This window comes from Lepisosteus oculatus, chromosome 21 (genome assembly GCF_040954835.1).
Source record: "Lepisosteus oculatus isolate fLepOcu1 chromosome 21, fLepOcu1.hap2, whole genome shotgun sequence".
Taxonomy (NCBI): Eukaryota; Metazoa; Chordata; class Actinopteri; order Semionotiformes; family Lepisosteidae; genus Lepisosteus; species Lepisosteus oculatus.
The window spans coordinates 1,298,886-1,324,515 of NC_090716.1; the positions used below are offsets into that span (position 1 = coordinate 1,298,886).

Below are 25,630 nucleotides of genomic sequence, written 5' to 3' on the forward strand. Positions count from 1 at the left end.
CTGACAGCTCTCTCATCTCCTGCAAGAGCCCCTGATTCACTGACGCAGCCTCCGGGGGGCGCTCCTGCTCCTCTCCTGTGTCTCCTGGGTCCTGCACACTGCAGGGCCTCCAGCATCTCCTCTGTCTGCTCCTCAGCAGGAGGGTCACAGGACCAGGGCCAGCAGGACTGCCTGGCTGCCTCAGGACAGAAGGCAAAGGGCTCTTTATAAAAGTTTTCCCCTGGCCTTTACCAGTCATGGCCTCCTAATAACCCCCCTCTCTGAACTGGCTTCATCACTCTGCTCTCCTCCCCACTGAGAGCTGGTGTGTGTGAGAGGACTGGAGCATCATCCAGGTGGGGCTGCACACTGGTGGGGGGGAGTGGATCCCCATTACCTGTAAAGAGCTCTGAGTGGAGTGTCCAGAAATGTGCTACTGTATATTAGTATTAGGCGTTTATTATTATTATTTTATAACTCAGCTGAAAGTCGGATTCGCGCTGTGCTGGGTCTCCAGTGTATTCGCGGCTCCAGTGTGTTCTCTATCGTGCTCCCTGACTCTGCTGGTCTCGGACCGGGACTCTCTCTGCCTGCTGGGCCGCAACAGAGCAGCTCAGAACAGCGCAGAGCGAAACTGAAAGCAGACCTGTGCGCGTTCACGGGGCGCAGCCCAGTTCTGCGTCTGGAGCCGGAGGGGTGAGTAAGACTCGTCCTCAGTTCGTTTATATAGATATACTGCTCATATAGTGTGTATAAATGTCACTGTAGTCTGCCGCTGTTAGTTTAATACCTGTTATACAGAATATTTAATGAACTGAGTCGAGTGCGCGCTGTATTTACAAGTTGAAGAGCGGTGACTCACCGAGACATGTGGCCGAAAGGACGGTGAATAAACACCACAGGAATCAGGTCTGCGGCTCCACTCAGGGGCTGTGAGGTTTCACACACCTGAGCTCGACGCTGTTATGAAGGACCTCAGCGTCAGGCAGCTGAAGGGTTTCAGAAAAGACCTGGAAACAGCAGGAGTTTGAGCTTTCGAGGGAAAACGCTCTTCTTTTGGCACAATGTCAGCGAATGTCGGAGCTGCTGAAGTCCCTCCAGCGCCCGTATCAGAGCAGCTGGAAAATCCCCAGGACTCTCGGGAATGTGACACGTTTCAGCCCAACACTTCGGAATCTCCCGGCATCTTGTTTTATACTTTATATTTTCCCCGGTGATGATTTAATCAACACCGTCAGAGTAGTAATTTTATTTAAAAAATGTGGGATTTCCACTCGGGTGCTCTGACCGGCGTGTCAGGTGATTGTAAAGCGCAGGAACATTAATATCACTGTTCACCGCTTTCCACACCATCACTGAGGGATCAGGGAGAAAACACGGGATTATTATGAATAGATTATTATCAGTATTAGTACAAGCAGCTGTCGGTTACATCGTGCGTCATAAAATAGAAACAGAACTAAATGAGAGAACACTTTTACAGAGCATGCTTTAATATCATTTCTATCATTAATAATACTGCTATTATGGATCATAACTTTGTAAACCAGAGCATTATTAGAGTTCGCAATAATTCATAAACAGTATCTAATTAATGCTGTCTTGTTGATGTAATAACCCCGCCCTCTCTGAGCCTGGCTGCGCCTTCACGGTACAGAGTCGCGGTCACACGCACAGGAGCAGACTATTATTTTAATTTTTTTTTATTGTAACAACAAAATATCTGCAATTCACATTTTTTTCATATTGAAAGGAAGACCAGGTAGAGAGCACAGGAGTTCTCAGCACGAATTGGCTTGATCCGCCTGTGTGTGTGTGGTTTCCTATAGAGATTGTTGTGAGCACTTGATCTCTCTGTCCTGTATCTGAAGACCCAGAACCATCAGTTTGTAATATGAGCAGCCATAACCTGTGTGACCAGTGGGAACAGAAATGGGCTGAATTTCCAATTCCAAATCCCAAACCAGTTTAATAGAGCTACAGTATCGCCTTAGTTGTACACAGTTCTAATTACCCTTTAAAATATTTACCCAAACCAAAGAAGTCAACAGTCTGGAAAATCAAGGAATGTTCAGTTGTACAGTATCAAAGGCCCTACTGTATAAAATCAACCAGTAACATAAAACTGTCCTCATTCATGAAGTTCCTCTTCCTTTACTCTGTGGGAGTTTGCAGCTTCCTGACTTCTGACAGCTGCTGATCTTATCTTCCACCTCATAAATTCCCAATTCTGACTATAAAACTTTGAGTTTAATTCCAGTCCTTATAATATTCTCATTTTTTAACCTATAAGTAGACATTTTAGGGTCATTATTATTATTAAATGGCTTTATGATCAGTCAGTACTGATGGTTCAATAGAGACCTTGTTCGAGAGCGAGAGTTCCCATGAATTGCGCTGTGAAGCAGCCCTTCCTGCTCACTAGTCTCTGTAATGACTGATGTAATGTGTTTGCCAGCAGCCATATCACCCTGCAGTTCCCAGCTGGCAGCTCTCTGCAGCTCAGCAGGTGTGAGCCTGGTCAGTACCTGGATGGGAGACTCCTGGGAAAGCTAAGGCTGCTGCTGGAAGAGGTGTTAGTGGGGCTAGTAGGGGGCGCTCACCTTGCGGTCTGTGTGGGTCCTAATGCCCCAGTATAGTGACGGGGACACTATACTGTAAACAGGTGCCGTCCTTCGGATGAGGTGTAAAATTGAGGTCCTGACTCTCTGTGGTCATTAATAATCCCAGGGTGTCTCTCAAGATGAGTAGGGGTGTAACCCCGGTGTCCTGGCAAATTTCCCCTGGCCTTTACCAGTCATGGCCTCCTAATAATCTCCATCTCTGAACTGGCTTCATCACTCTGCTCTCCTCCCCACTGAGAGCTGGTGTGTGTGAGAGGACTGGAGCATCATCCAGGTGGGGCTGCACACTGGTGGGGGTGGAGGGGATCCCCATTACCTGTGAAGCACTATGAGTGGAGTGTCCTGAAAAGCCCTATACAAGTGTAAGGAGGTATTATTATTAATCACAATTACGAGTGAATAAGTGCAGGTTGTGCAGGAGACGTTGCCCCACAGAGATGTTCCAACATGATCTGCAGGCATAGTGAACAAGTACAGTACAAACTATGTGTCGTTGAGAGCGAGAGCACTATTTCTGCTGGATTAAAGAGCTGTTTTCACAAGCCTGCTGGTTTACAGTGTAACAGGGTTTCACCTCACTGGACGTTTTCTTGCCTCGTTTTGAATCGCTGAACATGGCTCTGTGCCCACCAGGATATTTAATCTGTTTTGAGATGTGAATTGGAGGTTTTACAAGTTACTGTGTACATTTTACTTTCACTGTGGTTTGAAATGCCCTCATCAGTACTGATTCTTTCTAACCCTGAAATGTGAAAATAATGTTGCAGTTCCCTTTTTACCAAAAACAGTTCTAGACTGTTAGATCTGTCTATATTACACCTTATGAACTCCTTTAGTCCTGGACGTTCAGATCTCCTTGCAGTAAGTCAGTGACTCCTAGACATAACCTATACAGCCCTGAGCCTGAGGGCTGATCTAATAGGCACAGGGAATCTGTCTATCATGGCATCAAAAACTGTATTAAAATCTCCTCCGAGAATGATTTCAATATCCTGAAACTCATTTTTAATCTTGGAGATCTCTTCCTCAACTTTAAGAAACAGAGCGCTATTCTTTTGTTATTAAAGACGTATTTCCCTGAAAGAAACATTTTCCCCCAAGAGCTCCTGTCACAACGATCAATCTCCCTCCATTTTGATTTAACTGCCAATAAATGTACCTTTCAAAGTACCTCTTGCAGCCCCAGCAGGAGGATTGCTCTCAGACATCACTGCCCCATTGATCTTCCAGAAGTTCAAGTCAAAAGAAAATGTTCTAAAAAATAAGAATCTGGACTAAATCCCTTGCACAACAAAACAACCATAAAAAAAATAAGAAATAAGATGTAAAAGAGCTAACAGGCACTTATATCTCTTACAGAAATCTTATGTTGGGGATTGTAAACACCACAAGAACAGTCCTCCTTTATTCCCATTTCACTTCAGTTTCACTTCACCATCGGTGAACCTCGACTCCGCAGTTTCCTCACCACCACCTCCCCTGAGCTCAGCTCCTCTGGACCGCGGGCACTCCGGATCCAGAAACTCACAGGTCTTGGCTCCTTTCCAAAGCGGATCATGAGTAGATGTGCTGGTGACTGAATGATCGCTGTTCCCTCGGTCCCAACCTGAGGACAAGATTCACATCAGCCTTGAATCTGTCCTTGTGTTCAGGAAGGACAGCTCCTCAGATACCGGTCACTGTGTGTTTCATCTTCTCCTCATCCTCCTGTGCAGCCTCAGGACCCAGCTCTGACGGTAACTTTCCACCTTATTTATCTTCTGCTCCAGTTAATTTAGTGTTTGTTCTTGGTCAATGTATCCATTGCTTTCATATCAGATTGGAAATCCTTTACCTCATTAAGTGTGGATGTTTCTAATGTGTCGATGCCGATGCAATTCTTTCTAACCCTGTCCTCCAGATGATCTGCTCTCTCGAGAATTGTCCTGGAGAGGAGAACCACAGTGTTATTCTGCAGCTCAAGCAGGGACGGTTCCTCTTTCATGGTCTTGATCTGAGGCTTTGCAGGAGTATCGGGGTCGGAGCTGATATTGGGTAGCTGCTCCAGCTGTGGTTGACTTGAGCTCAGTTTGCAGTCGAGGAGGTGTGAGCTCAGGATCAGGCTCAGACTCTGACTCTGACTCCAGGAGCTTCAGGATCGGAGTTGATATCAGCTGTGGTTGGTTTGAGCTCAGTTTGCTGCCAAGGGAGTATGAGAGGTGTACCTCAGGGTACTTCATTGGACTACCTGCTACAAAGTGCTACAAAGTGTTTCTGTCCTCCTGATGGCCGCTGTGTTTTAGAAGGATGCTTCTCTTTTCTCTTGTTTATACCAGAGGCTGGATGGGTGATGGTATCCGTGCCGAATCAGTGAGTTATCTACAGGAGGCTTTTTCAAGTAATGCTAAATCAGCAAATGTGCCAAGTTGGGCTTATTTATTTTGGGAAATAGTTGAAGTAAAACACTCAGAGAAATAACAAACAAGAGCTGGTATACCAAGGCATACGGTTCTAAACAGAAATTTTCTACATCAAGTTTTTGGGAAATAAGACCCCCAGATTTTTCGGACCTACAAAAAACAGGTCTCAGCTGGCCGCCATCTTGCTGAATCTCCTCAGAGGCGCCCCCTTCTGGCCAAGAGCTCAAACTCCTCTGCACCTGTGAAGCTCCAGGTCACAGGGGGGTACAGGCTGTGTCCCAGATCTCTCACTAAGCCCTAAGCCCTTCCCCAGGACCACACTTCTGTGACGTAGAGCAGGTGTGCACTTGAGGTGCACGAGCACGAGAGGTGCACTGTTATAAAAACGTGATGAGACACTCTCTCGTGACGGCACACGCTGGCTACGGATCAGGGTCAGAACGCTTTCTGTTCTTGCTGCTTTTGCGATGCTTCTTTTCCAATATCTCTGTGCATTCCAACCAAGAATGCTGTTAAGATTTTTTGTTCTCCACTCGTAGTTTGATGAAATCGAATGTCACCTCATCTGCACACATAGTGTGGAGTGACACATCGTGTTCATGCATGTTGGGCAGGCCCGGCTCAAAACGGGCAAAGTAAACTCAATAAGGAAAACTTGGCAATACCAGACAAGCTCTCACAGAAAAGGCTTTAACTTAGGTTGATAATAGAGTTCAATCAAACTGACTGGAATCAGGACATGTAAACAGTCACAGCTACCCAGAGGCTGCTGTACTTTCTAAATCATATCACAGTCATTATCACCCTATACTAACATGAGCTGGTATGTTGTAAATCCAGCTCTGCAGAAACCTCTTGACTCTGCGGCAGTTCTGTCGAACCCGGGACCCTCAGGAGAGATGAGGACACTGATTGTGCTGGGACTCCTGGCCGCTGTGTGGAGAGGACTGGGCACTGAAGGTACAGACCCTGTTTCTTCCATAACAATACTTGCAGCAATAAAACACCTTTCATTCCCGAGCTCTTTATACACATCTTTATACACACTTCCTCCACCTGCACACAGCCCAGGGGAGCAGAGAGAAACTGGCTCTGTGGTTGAATTAGGAGGATCAGCAGTGTGAGCACCCCTCCTCTCACACACAGCCCTGGGGTCTCTAGTGACCCAGCAGTCAGGAGTCAGTTTACTGTCCAGACTGTACAGCCCAGAGTCAGGACAGCAGTGTGAGCACCCCTCCTCTCACACACAGCCCTGGGGTCTCTAGTGACCCAGCAGTCAGGAGTCAGTTTACTGTCCAGACTGTAGAGCCCAGAGTCAGGACAGCAGTGTGAGCACCCCTCCTCTCACACACAGCCCTGGGGTCTCTAGTGACCCAGCAGTCAGGAGTCAGTTTACTGTCCAGACTGTAGAGCCCAGAGTCAGGACAGCAGTGTGAGCACCCCTCCTCTCACACACAGCCCTGGGGTCTCTAGTGACCCAGCAGTCAGGAGTCAGTTTACTGTCCAGACTGTACAGCCCAGAGTCAGGACAGCAGTGTGAGCACCCCTCCTCTCACACACAGCCCTGGGGTCTCTAGTGACCCAGCAGTCAGGAGTCAGTTTACTGTCCAGACTGTACAGCCCAGAGTCAGGACAGCAGTGTGAGCACCCCTCCTCTCACACACAGCCCTGGGGTCTCTAGTGACCCAGCAGTCAGGAGTCAGTTTACTGTCCAGACTGTAGAGCCCAGAGTCAGGACAGCAGTGTGAGCACCCCTCCTCTCACACACAGCCCTGGGGTCTCTAGTGACCCAGCAGTCAGGAGTCAGTTTACTGTCCAGACTGTACAGCCCAGAGTCAGGACAGCAGTGTGAGCACCCCTCCTCTCACACACAGCCCTGGGGTCTCTAGTGACCCAGCAGTCAGGAGTCAGTTTACTGTCCAGACTGTAGAGCCCAGAGTCAGGACAGCAGTGTGAGCACCCCTCCTCTCACACACAGCCCTGGGGTCTCTAGTGACCCAGCAGTCAGGAGTCAGTTTACTGTCCAGACTGTACAGCCCAGAGTCAGGACAGCAGTGTGAGCACCCCTCCTCTCACACACAGCCCTGGGGTCTCTAGTGACCCAGCAGTCAGGAGTCAGTTTACTGTCCAGACTGTACAGCCCAGAGTCAGGACAGCAGTGTGAGCACCCCTCCTCTCACACACAGCCCTGGGGTCTCTAATGACCCAGCAGTCAGGAGTCAGTTTACTGTCCACACTGTACAGCCCAGAGTCAGGACAGCAGAGGGCAGTGAAAAGTTGAGTCTTCGCTTCGCACAGTTACGAGCAGTGTTGCTGGTTTGGAAGGAGGACTGGACAGAGGCTTGGACAGGTTTGGATGGAGGCCTGGACAGGGGACTGGACAGAGGTTTTTCACCAGAAGATTGGACAGGGGGCTGACAGAGGTTTGGATGGGGTACAGGACAGGGGACTGGACAGGTCGAGTGTTTTATCCACTGATGAACGACACACTCACTGTTGGTTTGTCCCCCTCAGTATCTGGGGGGCAGGACGTTTAAGGATGTGAATTGATCTTTTTGTCTAATCTGTGGCCCCAGGTTTCTCTGTGCAGGGCCCCAGGGAACCTCTAGTGGCCAGGCCTGGGGACGAGGTGCTGCTGCCCTGCTCTGTGGACAGCGCTGTCCCCCTGCAGGAGCTGGAGGTGGAGTGGCTGAGGACAGATCCAGACACCCTGGTGCTCCTGTTCTCCGAGGGAGAGAGCAGGCCGGAGTCCCAGCACCAGAGCTACCGGGGCCGAGCGGAGCTCTTCCCTCAGGAGATTCCCAGAGGAAACTTCTCTCTGATGCTGGCCAATGTCACGGCTGAAGACACAGGAGTGTACAGGTGTGCCGTCCACACGGCGCAGGGCTCCGGTGAGACCACAGTGGAGCTGAAGGAACAGGGTGAGCTGGGAACACAGAGACATCATCCTCTCTGGAAAACAGGAAGTCGAGTTATTATAAAGAACACAGAGATACAGAAGTGAAACTGCGCTCTGTGCTAAACTGACCACAGAGGAAGGGCAGTGGGCTTTATTGCCACAGCTCTGTAGCTGACTGCCCTCCAAACTTCACTCTCACCACCCCCCATAGAAGCCCTGTATATAGAATGTGGGATTAACCAATAATCAAATTAATTGACTAATGATCACCCAGTGTGTCTATTTACAGTGACAGGGAACTTATTGTTATAACAGACCTCTGAAAGACTGGCGTACCACAAGGATCAGTATTAGGACCACCATGCTTCCTCAGTGATAACAGGGATCCGTATAGATTCTGTTACAGTTAGTAAACTAGAGCGCCCAGGTGGTACTGTACCTCAGCAGGAGGAAATACGTTGCAAGTGCTAAGCCAGAATACTGTTTGAGGTTTAAAAGGAAACCACACATGTACCTGATCTTCAATGTTTCACCAGTTTATCTCTTGGAGAAAACACTCATTAACTCATTAAAGGTTTTACATGTTTTACATTAGAAGCTGCAAAGAAAATTGCAAGAAGATCTGGAAAGAATTCACCTGACAAACAATAATTGAATGTAGACCAGAGCTGCGTGCTCACAGCAACACAATACAGCTAGATACTGTGTAAGATGGGAAAGCTCTGTGTTGCTCTTTAACCCGCAATTGTTTTGGAAAACCACTTAACACACATGAATTTGTGCTCATGTCTACCTGCATCAGCTGCTCGGCTGGACTGTGTGCTGCCTCTTCTGCGCCTCTGTCTGGTGGAGAGTGTTTCCTGTTGATGGCAGTGTTTCCACTGTAGTAAAGCTGAGTGCAGGATCACCTCTCTGCACATGTGTGCATAGTCACACCAGACACAGAAACCTCCTCTGTTTGTCCACTCTTCCAGTTTCTAACAGGGACCTGGAGCCTATCCCAGCAAGTAACTGGTGCAAAACGGGGTACACCCTGGACAGGACACCAGTCCATTACAGGGCATACACGGGCAGAAACACACACACTCACACCAGGACCAATTTTCCCAGAAGCCAATAACCCTACCAGGATGTCTTTGAATTGTGAGAGGAAACCAGAGCACCCAGAGGAAATCCTCCTGATCATGGGGAGAACATGCAAACTCCACCCAGACAGCTCCCCAGGTCTGGAGTTGAGCCCAGGTCCCCAGCAATGCTGACTATTGCACTGCTGTGTCTCTCTTAACCTCTTGTGATCAAGTTTATTGGTTTTGTGTTTCAGAGCGTCTAGTTGTGACTGGAGCTGATCGTGCTGTTGTGTCCTACCCTGGAGGGGAGGTGGTGCTGAGCTGCTCTGTGGACACGAATGTCCCCCTGCAGGAGCTGGAGGTGCAGTGGATGAGGACAGACTCTGAAGCCCTGGTGCTCCTGTTCTCCGAGGGGGTGAACAGGCCGGAGTCCCAGCACCAGAGCTACCGGGGCCGAGCGGAGCTCTTCCCTCAGGAGATTCCCAGAGGAAACTTCTCTCTCCGGCTGAAGGATGTCAGGACTGAAGACAAGGGGGAGTACATGTGCAGAGTCCACACGGACTCGGGTTCCGCAAACACAACAGCAGAACTGAAAGAGCTGAGTAAGTGAGAAGTCTTGAAAGTGAGAACAACACCCTGAGTGAACTGCCCTGCTAGTACTGCCCTGGTGTCTGTTCCTCCTGCTCATCAGGAGCATGAAAGGCTGATTCAGACTGGTGAACTGATTACAGTTACTAGCTGATATACCAGCTAAAATATACAGAGAGGCAGCTTCATAAAGCTCCTTATTCCTGGAGAGGCAAACTGTTTAAGTTCCAAAAACAGTTAATTTGTGTTATATTCGTCACATGGGTTAATAAAAGCTGTAGGAGAACATGACTGTGATATTATTGAAGTGGTTGTGCTGGAGACTCAGCCCTGTGTGTGTGGCACTGAGCTGAAGCTAATTTTCGTGATGTTTCTCTCAGCACTCATGTCAGCCCCACTCCTGACTCCACACTCTGACAGCTCTTCCACAGCCATGGAGACACAGCATTGCCCTTGCAGGCCTGTGCTGTAGACTCTCCTGTCTTTTTACCTCCTGTGGTTACTGGGTGAACTGGCCCAGCGTGGCCTCACTCCTGCTGACTGCTCTCCTCTGCTCTTCCCAGGGTTTTCCACAGCTCACATCTGGATCCTGCTTCTGGCTCTTTCTGCACTGGGAGTCGTGATCCTGACCAGTGTGCCAACATACCAGTTCTTGCTTAAGAAACGTGAGTTCAGCTTTTACCTAATTTCATGCTGTAATTCTAAATCTGCAACATCATATGTTGCCTGTGCTTAAAATCCTCACCAGAGCTGAAAGAAACTTTTGACTCTGATTGCTACTGTGTTGCCCTGAGACCCTCAGTCAGCCTCCTGCTCAGCCACAGTTGAGGTTTAACTGTACTGGGTTGTCTTCAGTGCTGCATCGCCCTCTGGTGTTCTCTTGTTGTAACTGCACCTCTGGCACTGAGACAGATCTCTGCTCCCAAAGAGGCACCTGTCTGATAGAGGCTGGAACCAAATCATCCCAGAAGCACAAAAAGCAACAAGAACTCCCTCTGCATAACTTATTAAAATCAAACCAGAGAGTTTCAAGACCCACTCATAAAGGAATTTTAAACTCAGATTGTCAGGCAGGTGTGCTTGTGTCTCTGGTACTGAAGTTTTCCCTGGAAGTCTGAAGAAGCCAGGCAGGTGCACTAAATAATTAATTTCAAGTCTTTCTGCCACTGCAGTTTGTGCTTCTGTAGACCTGTTAATCAGCACAATGCTTAATTTAATTGTCTGTGTTTATTTGTCAATCTTAATGACATTTAAAGTGTAAAATTGTCTGCAGTAATAAGGACTATGAGCAGAAGCAGCACAACTGGTTCAGAAGAAACCCACAGACAGAGGGAACCTGCTCTTATTCCCAGTAGGCAACTGACGTCATGTCCCAGCATGCACTTTGCAGATTGAAACAGCTTTATTCATGCCAGTGTGGTGAACGCCGAGCTGCAGGCACATCTTCTGCATATCATCAGACATCCGAATTCCTTATCCTGTGGAATGTCCCTTTATCCAGTGGGCTGATGACATAAACCCCTTAATATATTATATTAATTAATTCCACAGGATATTATACATTTTCACATTATACTTGTAAGTTTTTCCCACTAACTGTCTAAAACCCTTCCTGTCTCCTGTCCCAGGTGAGACCAGCAGGGGGTGGCGCTGCTGTCTGGTGAACTGTGTTGCTCCTGGGCTCCTCTTGTCTGCAGCCTTTATCCTGTGGGGCCAGACTGAAGGTGGGTGAGTCTGTCAGGTCCTTATCCACGCTGATCTTGGGCTCTTCCCTGTTCTGAGAGGTCTGTGTGTTTTGAAGGTTTTCTCCAGGAGTCGGTCACCTGCGCCACTGTCAGTGTGCTGAGGATCCTGCTGGTGTCGATGATGGCCCCCTATTCACACAGGTATCCAGGTGAGAGCAGAGCAGCTGATCTGGGACACGAGACTGAGTTCTCACATGTGTTACTGGTGGATCAAGAGCCATTGGAAGGTAAACTCTTCAGCCCACTTGAAAGAGCTCCTGATCTCCAATCCACAGTCTTCAGATGTCATTAACTCTAGTCCCTGTGTTTGCTGGTTAGTGTCGGCACCCTGTGCTGTGTGAGATCTTGAGCGCAGTGTTCAGAGATGAAGAAATATATAGATGCCCAACACTTTGAGGACAGCTGTTCTCCTGAGTGATGGCACTCTCAGGACACAGAGCTGAGTCTCTAACCCCCCAGTCCAGAAAGTCCCCCTTCTCTCTGGATACACTGTCTTGTACTTGGACCGCCAGTCTCTTGTGCCCAGCTGAACAACAGTAATACAGTAAACAGTAATCAGTAATACTGATTGATAATGGTCCTTCTATTCCACTCATCAGAGAGGTCAGAATGATTCTCGTGACCAGTGCTGAACCTGCTGTCCCTGACTGCACAGACAGCTGGTTCCTCTTGGCTCTGGGGGGATGAAGGAGTCCAGCAGGTGCAGTGCAGGCCCCTTCAGAAAGTCATGCTTCAGTATTGCTGAGAATCGCTGGCCAGTGAGAATAAAAACTTCTCTTTTTCAGACACCCTCTGCAAGCTTCTGAAGCACTTCTGTGTTCCGTTTGTGTTGGGTGTTGTTTTAGCAGAAACTTGTTCCGGTAAGTAAGAGGGACGTTTAGAGGGATTTGACTGACTGAATGTGTCTTTTTGGAAGTTCTTAACTGACTTACAGTATAGTTCTCATGAGGAATAACGACAAGACAGTTTCACCCAGCAGTGCTAAATTACAATCATTACCCATGTTAGCTGCAGTATGTATACAGTACATAACTCGCACAAACACGTTTCCTGTATCTCTCCGCCACCCCATCTCCACCTGTGCAGCTGCCCCTTGGTTGAGTCGTCTCCCAGTGCTGTGGTCAGGGGGCTCCCCATAACCAAGGGGTCTTATACTTAAATTCGCACAGCTTCTGACACTTGGAAATCAATATGTTAGTGAACAACAGTTTGGTATCATAGAGAAGCACAGATTCACAGCGCAGTTCAGTGAAGAACTGGAAGAGGTTTATTTACATACTTTAGGATCGATATATTTAGGGTTAGTGAAATGAATTATGTTTTTAATTTTTTCTCAGATTTTAGTTCTTACAGAATTTGTTTTCAAAACTTCAGAGTCTTTACAAAGCATACACTTTAGTGTAGCGATAGCAATCTGGTCATTATTAAGCTAATGATGTAATACCAGTTTCTAAACGCTTTGTTTAATTATGACACCTAGATTCTAAATGTTTCTTTCTGTTCCTTTTGCCTTATTATCCAGTTGCTCTCACCGTGTTTTTTAAAACTAGAGCACCAGATAAAGGTTACAAAACATTTGTCTGGAGTTCGTGTGGGTGGTCTTTGTTGGCATTTCTCACTGGGATCTCTATCAAAGGTAAGGATGCTTTTTTCAACTCCTTTGTGATTTCACACCAAACATTTTTTTAGACTTTGCTTAATGTGTTTTTACATGTCTAGTAACAACAAAATCAATGTCTTCCATAGGCCTGTGATGAACAAACACCCTGTTTCTCCTCTTTTAGAGATTCTTCCTGGTGACCTTTCACAGGGTCAGCTTTTAAGAATGTAAATCACCGAAGATCATTATGATATAGAGATGCAGCCATTCAAAGTGTGCGGCACAGACACGTACCGGGGGTAATTGGCTCGTTATCGTGCATTGTGACACGCGATGACGTGCAATACCGCGGTGCGTGATTGGTTGACCGACAGGGGCACTCGTGGTGCATTGGTCAGTCGTAGAAAGATTTAAATGTCTTTACTGTGCCCGTTTTAGTATTGAATATTTATATGGAATTTTCCCACTGAAGGGAAATCGTAGTAGCTGAGCATAAAAAGAATAGCAGCATAATGCATGTGAAGGCCATAAAGGATATTAATTTTGGAACATAAACATACAGTATTACAGTATATGGCTGGTCTCGGTACTTTAAAGAAAAAATACACTCCAGTATTCCATTTCTCCCTAAACATTTTAAGCATCAAAGTCTTTAACAAGTGAAATAACGTGTATAAAAAGTGGTAGTTTTAAGCTTTTCTGCAAATATAATATGGAATCGCGTATCTAAAGAAATTAATAACGATATAATTATATTCATATACTGCAACACAGTAGAACACGCTGTACAATGTCTGTTGATACTGTATGTGTAGGGCTGTTTCACCACTCCTCATGTGACCTTATGGGTGGTACTGTGGTGTCACGACTTTTCTTTTAACAAACATTTCTTTAAAAAAATAAAATGCCTGATGTGCTGATGTTCCATGATGTGCTGGAAGTTGAGTGGCTTGAAGGAGTCTGCCTGCTCGTCCTCATTGTGCCAAGTGTGTGCCCTCAGTGTCATACCCACTCCTGTGAAATTGCTCCTGCACGCACCCGAAACACCACAGCGATTGACAGAGCCCCTTCTCAATTGCCCTGATCATCTGAGACCATAGTGACTAGATCTGTACACCTGCGTGTAGTTAGATCCTTTGCGTGTCTGTTATCATCACGGTATTTAAGTCGAGTCTCAGCAGTGCCTTTTTGCTCAGTCTTAGTGCTTGTTTCTCTGACTTTGCTTCTCGGATTACCCCTGTACTTGGATATAATCTGTGTTTTGATTCCTGCTTGCTTCCCTGCTTCGTGTCTGGATGTGCTTGTGGTGCCTCTGCAATGTATCTTTTCGACTTGAACTTGGTTTGTTTTTACTGTGGCTGATTATTTGCTGCACAGCCCTGCCTGTCTGCTTCCCCTGTCAGCCGCCTGTCTCCACCTGCGCCTGAATTCACTGATCACTGCACTCAGTCTGGTAAGAGCAGTGAACTCACACTCAAGCACTAGCACACTCACAAACACAATCACACACTCACGCACTAGCACACTCACAAACACAATCACACACTCATGCTCTAGCACACTCACAAACACAATCACACACTCATGCTCTAGCACACTCACAAACACAATCACACACTCAAGCACTAGCACACTCACAAACACAATCACACACTCATGCTCTAGCACACTCACAAACACAATCACACACTCATGCTCTAGCACGCTCACAAACACAATCACACCCTGTAGCACTCACAAACACAATCACACACTCACGCACTAGCACACTCACAAACACAATCACACACTCACGCACTAGCACGCTCACAAACACAATCGCACACTCATGCTCTAGCACACTCACAAACACAATCGCACACTCATGCTCTAGCACACTCACAAACACGATCACACACTCAAGCACTAGCACACTCACAAACACAATCACACACTCAAGCACTAGCACACTCACAAACACAATCACACACTCATGCTCTAGCACACTCACAAACACAATCACACACTCATGCTCTAGCACACTCACAAACACAATCACACACTCATGCTCTAGCACACTCACAAACACAATCACACCCTGTAGCACTCACAAACACAATCACACACTCACGCACTAGCACACTCACAAACACAATCACACACTCACGCACTAGCACGCTCACAAACACAATCGCACACTCATGCTCTAGCACACTCACAAACACAATCACACACTCATGCTCTAGCACACTCACAAACACAATCACACACTCATGCTCTAGCACGCTCACAAACACAATCACACACTCATGCTCTAGCACGCTCACAAACACAATCACACCCTGTAGCACTCACAAACACAATCACACACTCACGCACTAGCACACTCACAAACACAATCACACACTCATGCTCTAGCACACTCACAAACACAATCACACACTCATGCTCTAGCACGCTCACAAACACAATCACACCCTGTAGCACTCACAAACACAATCACACACTCACGCACTAGCACACTCACAAACACAATCACACACTCACGCACTAGCACACTCACAAAAACACACACTAGCACTCACTAACACATGCACTAGCACACAAACACACTCACACTGTAGCACTCACAAACACACACACTCACGCACTAGCACACTCACACAATCACACTCACGCACTGGAACACTCACAATCACACTGGAACACTCAAACACACTCAGGCACTCACACGCAATCACACACTCGTACACTAGCACTAGCTAGTGCACATTCACACACATACACACTCATGCACTGATGCACTTGCACACTCATACACTCACAATCACACTCACTCACATACTCACACACTCACACAATAATACACTCACACACACTCTAAGGGCTTACAGCTGTGGGCTGATCCACGTTGGGTGGATAGTTACAAAAAGAACTGAAAAACTGTTAACAACAGAAGTCTACAATGGCTTATATATGAGAGCTGTTAACTGACGTTTACAACAGGTCAGTCACACACAGCTGCACCTAATCAACTGCATTACGAAATCAGTTCAAACACACAGCTCCCTTCTGTTTGTCTCAAGCTTCTCTCCTCTCCCTCCTTCTGAATGGGGTTCGAGTCTCCTCATGCTGTGGCCAGGAGGCTGCCCACTGACCAAGCAGGTCAACCTGTCTCACCAAGAATTCCAGGCATTTACAAGGCATTCAGTTCTAGATGCTGTGGTTCTTAGTGAAATGGTCTTACTTTAAATTTAAGAATCACATTCCTGTTTTGCAGCTTGGAGGACGTTTTCTGAGAATCCCTGTCAGAGATGCCCTGGTGAGTTCACTGCTCTTTTCTCCACCTGTGGACAGAAGTGTGTCTTGTCCAGGTGGGGTCACAGGCTTGCAGACAGCAGAGCCCCTAGGGAGGTTCATGGGGAAGTTTCTCCCATTCAGATGGTATCCAGTAAACACATGCAGTGCCTAACGTATTGGGATTTATGTAGAAGAAAATATTACAGTAGTTATTGGAGAGCACTTCATCATACAGTATCACAGTGACCCAGAGGACACAGGCAGATCAGAGCAGAAGACTCTTGGACTGAACAAGACTGAAATCCAGTAGATCCTGAAGTCTCCCACCCCAGGAAACAGCAAGAACTGCAGGCAGCTGCAGCAGAGGCTTGCAGAGCAGCTCAGTGATCACATACAGAGCTGGGGGGGCTCATGGGTCACAGACTTCATGCAGGTCTTGTCTCAGAGGGATCTGCAGACACACTCTGACACTGAGTTCATGAAGGTGCCCCAGTACACATGGTCACAAGAAACCATCTGGGTTGAGTACAGAGTAGGTTGGGTTCTAATATGTTCAAAGGTTAGAAGGGAATTACTGAAGAATAAAACACATTACATTGTACTTATAATTCATCTTAATCTCATGGACATAAATAAAAATCTATTGATTGTAAACCAAAGTAACAGTTTTGACTTTGATGTCCCACTGTAGTTAGTGCATGAGACTGTGACTGTCTAATGTGAATAAACAAGCTACAAGAACAAGGTCATTAGTAACATAGAAGCACACATTTAGAACCCAGAGTCTATATTGGCTTTAGCCTCTGCAGATTCCTAATCTCTGCTCTGATTGCAGGTTGTATAGCAAGGAGTGCCTGTTGTCAACACCTCCTGCGATCAGGTAAGTTATACTGCTCTCCTACCCCTACTGGCTCAGTCACTGGACTGCAGTGTCCCAGCACAGTGTGGAAGATACAGCCTTACATTCCAGTGGGCAGGCCTGTGCTGTCTGTCTGAGTCCAGGTTCACTGTAGGAGTGAAGGTGAAGTTAATCATCACCACGCTCTGCCACACTTCCTTCAACCCCAAGAGCTGCCCAGATCCATCACTGGGGGTTTGTCTGTCCCAGTACTCAAGAGGCTCCTCGCTCAATTGTGGAATTCCAGAGGATCAGATGGCCTCCATCATGGAATCATGGCTGGATCCCAAAACACACTGGTGTCTTCATGGAAGTGGCCCAGGAGAAGACGGCCTCTGTCCCTGAAGACCTTCTGCAGTGGTCTTCACCTTCATTGTTTCTCCCTCCTGCTGAGTGTCTGGACAGCACAGGCAGTGAAGCCCTGAAGGAGGTTTCTTCCCTGGGCCCTGAGGAGAGGAGACAGTCTGCTCCCAGCTCCAGGGACACAGGGACACTGACACAGTGAAGCCCTGAAGGAGGTTTCTTCCCTGGGCCCTGAGGAGAGGCGCCAGTCTGCTCCAGTGAGTCACTGCCAGGTCCCAGTCCAGGCAGGCAGAGCTCAGCAGCTTCGAGACGTGAGAAGAGCCCTGGTCAGGAGCCGGCAGTCTGTGTGCTGCTGTCCTGGCCGGTGAGGAGGGGCTGCACAGCTGTGGTCCTGGCTGGGACGCAGGGAGGTGTGAGCTCTCCCTCTCGCTGGGGCGTGGGGAGTGCACTGGGCCTGAGCCTCTCTGGAGTCTGGAGCTGGGGGTGAAGTGGCCTCAGCACACCAGGGCTGTGGAGGAGACAGAGCAGCTCCTGTCTGTCCACGTGCTGCTGAGAGCTGCCTGACTGAGACACAGATACTCTGCATGACTCCTCTCTTCTCTTTCCCTACAGCTTCCTGTTTTGGTTTGATGTTCAGTGTTGGATTCATAGACGGATTCTATTTTGGTATTACTACACAGACAGATGCAATAGGTAAGTACTCCAGTAAACCTTTCACATCTGTTGATAGCGTCTATGTTTCTAATTTAGAAAGGGCTCAGGAGTGGAGGAGTAAGTGAGGTTTGTGATTGTGTTGTGAAGAGTTACAAAGGGAGGCCCATATACACTGAAGCCTGTGAGGTTGAGACTCCAGACCCTGTCCAGCTGGGAGATGGAGGCACTGTAGTTGGGGTTAGATATCCAGGCTGTGATGGGTCTGATCCTGTGGTGACCTGACGCCTGTGTGCTGATGGGCTCAGAGGATCACCTGTTGTGTTCAGGAATGCTGCTGATGTGTGTGTTGATCAGCATGTTATTGAGGACTGCAGTCCTTGTGAGCTGTTGCTCTTGACTACAGTTTTCACTGGGGGTGTGCAGAAGTCTGGAGGACACTGTAAATGTCTGTGAGTGGTCATGTCCAGGAGGACAGTACTCATGATTCTGGCAAACCTGTAACTACAGAGTGTGTGACTCCAGGGGTCTTTCTAAATGAGTAAGTGGGGTAGTTTCCCTCCTGTGTTAATGAGATGAATACTGCAGCTGTACACCTCTGTACTTCACAGACCCACAGACTCGCTAAATTCACTTTATTCATACCTGTTTTCTCTGTTTTTCATTGTGCAGAACACATAACTGGACTGGTTGTAAGTTTTGCAGCTCTGTTCGTGCTTGTGACCCTTAAGGAGCAGTGTGGTCTCTGGGGAGCACGTGCATGTAAGTGGAGTTGTGTCTGTTGTTCACCTGCTGGGGAGGAGATAGAGTTCCTCCCAGTCAAGTCATTGCAGAGCTGCAGTCCTCTGGCACAGGGCTGCTCAGAGAGGGAGAGGGGGGAAGGCATGACACCATTCTGCATGGGCACTGCTAGAGACAGAGCAGAACAAGCAGGAGCAGAGCTGCTCAGTGTGAATTGTCACTGTGCAGTAATTTGCCATTGAAGCCAGGACTGTAGCTCCTGGCAGAGCTCTTTCTGTATCAGGGGTATAACTCCTGGTGTCCTGGCCAAGTTTCCCATTGGCCCTTACCAGTCATGGCTTCCCAATAACCCCCATCTATGAATTGGCTACATTACTCTGCTCTCCTCCCCACTGATAGCTGATGTGTGGGGAGCGTTCTGGCGCACTATGGCTGCTGTCGCATCATCCAGGTGGGGCTGCACATTGGTGGTGGTGGAGGGGATCCCCATTACCTGTAAAGCGCTTTGAGTGGAGTGTCCAGAAAAAGCGCTATATAAGTGTAAGCAATTATTCTTATTATTATTTAAGGGTCATTATTCAGAGTTTTAACTGAAGTGCTCTGACTAACAGGTACATCCATAATGTAATCTTAGTCATTTCTAAAACCTCTTAATTAGACCGATATCTACTGTAAAACAACTGTAGTACAATAGACATTTAATGTTTATAAAGGTCTGATTCACTGAGTTTTATATGAGCTGATGAAGATCATTATAACTGTGACACTCTTGTATTGAACTGTGTGTAAGTGAATCATGAGCTCTGGCTGAAACATGAATCCCAACATCCATGTAGAATGTTTGAACTAGACTGAGATCATTCGGGAGAAGGTCTTTGTTTGTCTCTGTGTTGTGTAGTAGTGGTGTGTGAAACATGAATGAAAGAGTCCTAATAGATTTTTCCTCTTTCAGCTTTGTGTCACAAACTTGCTCTTGTGGCTTTGCTGACAGTTCTAATCACATTCAGCTTGCTTTGGCTGAGCAAGGCTCCAGAGAGTGACAGAGGTGGGTAAGACTGTCTGGTCTCTGGGGGCTCTGGGGGCTCTGGGTGGGCTCAGCTGTGTGGACTGGGCCCTGGGCTCTGGGTGGACACTGGACATCTGTGGTCACCTCTTTCGTTAGCCTGGACTCTGTGAAGGCTGAAGTACATCTGGCCAGATGTTGGTGGTTTACAATCCAGTGGTTACTGCATCTGCAAGGGAAAGGTGGGACTAGAGTCAAACAGATGCTTTACTTGCCCTGTAGCACAGAACACAGCAATACACGACCAGATAAAGACTGTTTTTTAATCAACTAGTGTACATTGTAATCTACTTAATAAAATAAGAAGACAACTGAAGCAGGCGAAGAGAGTGACTCAGTATTCTCAATGTTTGCCAGTTTGTGTAGTTATAGGCATGACTCAAGTCCTCTCGTGAGTATAGTCTGTGGATTTTAACAGCTTGGGCATGGACATGGACAGTGAGAATACCAGTGCAGATAGGACACACACCTGAGAGACCAGTAGTGAGAAAAACAGATTTGATCACCTGTCATGGATGTGTTACTGTGAAGTGAGTCTAGCATACTAAACCGTGTATGAAATCAAATCGTCATGACTGACAAAAACTGTTTTTACTCCACTACACGCTATATTGAATTCAGTACATACGTTCAATCTATTTACAGGGCGTCTTGGACGGATGTGCGAATCTGCTTTTCTTTGGATTCTGACTATTCTGGAGACCTTTGAGAATCTAGACATTCCCGGTAAAATATATTTTGTGTTCTAGATCTCTGGTCACTGGTACAGTATACTGTGTTGAGTTCTTTGCTCTGGTCACTGGTACAGTATAGTGTGTTGAGCTCTGTGCTCTTATCACTGGTACAGTATAGTGTGTTGAGCTCTGCGTTCTGTTCACTGGTACAGTATAGTGTGTTGAGCTCTGTGCTGTGTTCACAGGTATAGCACACTGTGTTGAGCTCTGTGCTCTGTTCACTGATACAGTACAGTGTGTTGAGCTCTGTGCTCTGGTCACAGGTACAGTACAGCTGTGTTGAGCTCTGTGCTCTGTTCACTGGTACAGTACAGTGTGTTGAGCTCTGTGCTCTGGTCACAGGTACAGTACAGTGTGTTGAGCTCTGTGCTCTGGTCACAGGTACAGTACAGCTGTGTTGAGCCCTGTGCTCTGTTCACTGGTACAGTACAGTGTGTTAAGCTCTGTGCTCTGGTCACAGGTACAGTACAGTGTGTTGAGCTCTGTGCTCTGGTCACAGGTACAGTACAGCTGTGTTGAGCCCTGTGCTCTGTTCACTGGTACAGTACAGTGTGTTAAGCTCTGTGCTCTGTTCACTGGTACAGTACAGTGTGTTGAGCTCTGTGCACTGGTCACTGGTACAGTACAGTGTGTTGAGCTCTGTGCTCTGGTCACAGGTACAGTACAGTGTGTTGAGCTCTGTGCTCTGGTCACTGGTACAGTACAGTGTGTTGAGCTCAGTGCTCTGGTCACTGGTACAGTACAGTGTGTTGAGCTCTGTAGTGTTGTGTCAGTATCTGAATCAGTTTTCCCAGCTCTGCTGTCTGTGTTGCAGCCCGAGCTCAGGTGGGGGTGTACGTGCTGGGGTCCTCAGTCCTGCCTGCGGTCAGTGCCATTGCTCTCACTGCAGAGCTCATCCTCAAGGCAGGTAAGTGACCCGTCCAGCTAAGGACCCACAGAACAGGCTCCTCTGGGCTCCTGTGCTTGAACACTGCTCCTACAGGGAAGGAGACATCAGTGTGGAACAGACATGTAGCAGATTCTACCAGCCTGTAGCTCTGAATGTGTGTAGAGCAGTTTGGTGATCAGTCACCCCCAAACACCTCCAATCAGCCCTCAGTCTGGGCCCCTGAAACCATGAGTTTCCTCTGCTACTCTCTCATACTGTCTCCTTCTGACACGTCTGCAGACACTCAGATATGCAGGAGAATCATCTCAGACACAAACGCCAAAGAATCCCTTGAGTCTACAGGCAACAGGAATCCTTATTCAGACATTTCAGCTCAGGTTGAGAAGTGCTGTAAAGCAACCTTTAACCTTTAACTAGAGGGTATGTGTTTGTAAATGTGTGTTCTAATGAGTCTGATGAACAGTAATAAGGAACTAATCAGCTTTTACACACAGATTACCCATGATCTGTTAAGAGCTGGTATGTATTCAACAGAATTCTAATGATGTTGAAGTCCGTCTCTAATTCTCACTGGTAAGAGGTTGGTGTGATATAATGGGCTCATTTTAAGCTCCAATGCTGTTTCAGAAAAAGGCCGCCGCACTCTGACAGACCTGCGCTTGGTGGTCTTGCCCTGTCAGATCCTCCTCGTTGTCTGCTGGCTTGTCTTGCTGATGTGTGCGGACTGTAAGTACCTCAGACATTCTTCACCAGCTACTGTCCTCTGATCACTGTGGACTGTAGTCCACTGTCACCACCGGTTTGTTCTGAAATCACACAAAGTGTCACATTGTGTAGAAAAGTGAGCAACACAAGTCTAACTATGCAGTAAAAGTCTGAAAGTCTATTTTTTGTAACATTGAGCTTGTCCACTCTTTTCCAAAGGAAAGAGCACAGTTAATACATCAACTTTTATGGATATTATCATCATCATGAGCTCAGTGTGTTTGACCTTGGAATGTCTGTGGGGCAGTAGAGCCCAGTGTTCACTGCCAGCTGTGCCAGCTGTGCCCAGCTGTGTGTTGAGAGTGGGGCTGTGTTGTGCTTCAGGACACACAGCTGTGGTCTGGTCCTGTATTGTTGAAATCTGACATCTCACATTTTATTTCCTGCTTTACCCCTCCAGATAAGGAGGAGAAAAACAGGTGAGTAGAGTTTCTCATAGTATAGTAAGCATTTATCTTCACTTTATAGTGTTCATAAGGCAGTGCTTTTAATTCTGAAAGTGTTATTTATCACTGTGCAGTATTTAGGTCAGTTTCCTTATCAGCAAATATTATGTAAGCAACCTTAAAACCAGTCTGTGTAATTGTACCCAGATTAGTAACATAGCTCAATCAGAGACTTCAGATCTGTAATAATATAACATACAAATATAGATTTACTGACAAATATACAGATTTAATTACCAGATTATACATCTATTTGAATATATTTTAAGACCATATTAAAAGTCTTGTTACATCATGTCTCTTTTTTCCCTGAGATCACAAACTGAATCTCAAGAGCCATCAGGACAAAATACCCACAATACACACAAACAGGTAGGTGGGCCGTTTCTTCAGTTCAGATGTTCTCAGACAGACTGGTCAGACGGGGAAACTAAGGTTTACTAAGGGAACAGTTAGGATTATCATCTCTCTGTAGTGGCTGATGGGTTTTCTGACTGATCCTGTTGTCACAGTCCAGTCCTGAGCTCAGTCCACACTCCCCAGAGTCACAGTCCAGTCCTGAGCTCAGTCAACACTCCCCACAGTCACAGTCCAGTCCTGAGCTCAGTCCACTCTCTCCCCATGACCACAGTCCAGTCCTGAGCTCAGTCCACTCTCCTCATGACCACAGTCCAGTCCTGAGCTCAGTCCACTCTCCCCACAGTCACAGTCCAGTCCTGAGCTCAGTCCACTCTCCCCACACTCACAGTCCAGTCCTGAGCTCGGTCCACTCTCCTCATGACCACAGTCCAGTCCAGGTGAGGAAGAGGATGCAGGCAGGAGGGGTCAGGGGTTCAGGCCCAGGCGGGGGGGTGATGTGGGGGTGTCAGTCTGTTTCCATTTCCTCGGCTGCTGTGACTGATCCCAGAATCAGGGCTCATGCTGTCTCACAGGGAGCTGATGAGCCTTGTTTCTGGATTCCAGGAGGAACAGGAGCTGGAGGAACAGAAGCCGTTGTCTTCAGCTGGAGCCCAAGAGTCCGCCGGCACAGCAGGTCCGGATGAAGCCTTCCCAGAATCCTGCAGGCTGTGAACTTCTGTACCTTCTGAAGGGTTAATAGATCATGGGGGTTGTGACTGAGGACACAGTGGGGCTGATCCCTCATGAGAAGTTTATATCAGCGGTTATTTTCTGTGAAATATCACAGCTCTTCCCCAGGCAGAACGCAGCCTGTTGAGTGCTGACATGAGCCGGGCTCGAACCCGTGACCATGAGCTCAGCCTGCAGCTCTACAGGAGCTCTCTGTTCCTCTCGGCCATGTCTGATACTGCTGCTGTCTGACCTGCAGGACGTGGGCTCACAGTCCTCAGTGTTTACTCATTCCTCACTCGTGATCAGAGTCTGTGTCATGAAGAATAACTGGGATACGAGTGTGTCAGAATTGCATGGAAATAACTGCTCTACATGGGCTTGTAATTGTTACTACATTTCTGATCATATTGCTCTTTTTAGACCCTTGAGCAGTAACAGATAAATTGTGAAACTGAAAGGCGACTGCTTTGATGTCCATTAGCATTCTTTAATTTAATCAGTAGTAACAGTGCTGTTGTGTATTTGATGATCCAGTCCCATGTGTGGTTCTTACAGGACTGCAGTGTGACCACCATGCGCGATGAGGAAGTGATGTCAGCACGTGATGTCACAGAGGAAGCCTGATCATGTGACCCCGCTGAGTGCCAGCAGGCTCTTTGACTGCAGAGATCATGTCTGCTGAAGCAGGAGCAGCTCCTCCTGGTTACTCCTGACGCACAGCTGTCTTGTCTGATGAATCTGCTTTCACTTCTGAAGCAGAATTGAGGTGCTTTTCTGTGGGAGGAATCCCAGCCTGATTTTCCCCCTGCTTGTCCTGTGCAGAGACCCTGGCTCTGTTCACACGGGCTTCAGCCTGCAGTGTCCTGCAAACCCAGTGAGAGAGCAGAAACAAAGACCAAGAACAGGACAAACCTCAGGAATTGTTCTCTTTCTCCTTTGAACACAGACTGGACACTGGTGCCACATGAAAGGTCATTTGAGTAATTCTGTGCTTTGTACTGAGTGAAAACACTGTCTTCACTAAAGAACTCATTTGTTAAGTGTGCAGCTCACATTATGGAACTTCAGCACTGAAACAGCTGTTAGCCTCATTAAAATATCTATTTTCTTAATAGCTGTGCGTGTAAATCTAAAATGCAAGTTATTTCTGAAAAATCCATTTGAAGATTGTTTGAACGTTCAGATCTTTTCTGTCGTGTGAGATTGTTGGATGTCGGAAAAGCAAGTTGTTGTAAAAAGGCCATTTGAAGATCTTTGTTAAGTTCAGCCTTTACTTTACTTCCTTGGAAGTTTGTCGTTAGTCTGACTCACCTGCAGTGGTAATAAGGTACACCACAGAAACACCTTTTAGATCCAGTGAAATATTTACATTAATTATGAATTTGTTATGACTAGTAAAGTCATTAGTATATATTGTATAAAGGTGTATGTTATTGCTGTATTTTATGTACTGTATGTAAAAGTTCAAGTTATTTTAATGTTGGTTTCCGCCTTTGCGTGCACGACACGTACAGTACGTGGTACATTTTAAGTTGAATGTTTAAATGAATGTAATGTTAAAAAATGTCACCCATCACTCGAAACACACACTATTGATAATTTTCAGACAGGATGTTTCTAAAATGTTTCAGATCAGGTTAAATTAAATGTAAGTTCTCAACATGTAACTGGTCAGTACAGCGCTCTGTTTGTACTGGAACATGTGAATGGACTTGTGAAATTGTGTTGGCAGGTCCTGGTCTCTCTTACTGTTCAAACACTGTGATTCTTGTGGAGAAATGTGTCACACACGAGCCTCAGGGGATTTTTATGTACTCTTGGTCGAAATTAATCCTATTTCCACTATTCCTTTTGGAAGATAATTCCCGCTTGACATCCATGTTGCACAG

At 46.9% G+C, this 25,630-nt stretch overlaps 1 protein-coding gene across 1 annotated transcript; it reads left to right on the top strand.

The window, feature by feature from the left end:
• Positions 1–547: 547 nt before the first annotated feature.
• Positions 548–25,408, top strand: LOC107076204 (uncharacterized). The gene is made up of 22 exons (XM_069181746.1): positions 548–675; positions 4,028–4,133; positions 4,256–4,339; positions 5,843–5,962; positions 7,579–7,923; positions 9,223–9,570; positions 10,120–10,221; positions 11,185–11,280; positions 11,358–11,450; positions 12,087–12,161; positions 12,824–12,937; positions 16,161–16,202; positions 17,016–17,060; positions 17,994–18,074; positions 18,705–18,794; positions 19,726–19,818; positions 20,482–20,562; positions 21,385–21,477; positions 22,087–22,185; positions 22,625–22,643; positions 22,985–23,042; positions 23,634–25,408. The coding sequence occupies exons 4-22, from the start codon at positions 5,902–5,904 to the stop codon at positions 23,739–23,741; spliced, it is 2,043 nt and encodes a 680-aa protein (XP_069037847.1). The 5' UTR covers positions 548–675; positions 4,028–4,133; positions 4,256–4,339; positions 5,843–5,901; the 3' UTR covers positions 23,742–25,408.
• Positions 25,409–25,630: the final 222 nt, after the last annotated feature.

Excerpts from the sequence above, each read along its gene's own strand:
- LOC107076204 (XM_069181746.1), top strand. The coding sequence starts at position 5,902 with ATGAGGACACTGATTGTGCTGGGACTCCTGGCCGCTGTGTGGAGAGGA. Across the intron at positions 9,571-10,119 it reads AGCAGAACTGAAAGAGCTGA|GGTTTTCCACAGCTCACATC; the intron begins GTAAGTGAGAAG and ends TGCTCTTCCCAG. Across the intron at positions 11,281-11,357 it reads CCTGTGGGGCCAGACTGAAG|GTTTTCTCCAGGAGTCGGTC; the intron begins GTGGGTGAGTCT and ends TGTGTTTTGAAG.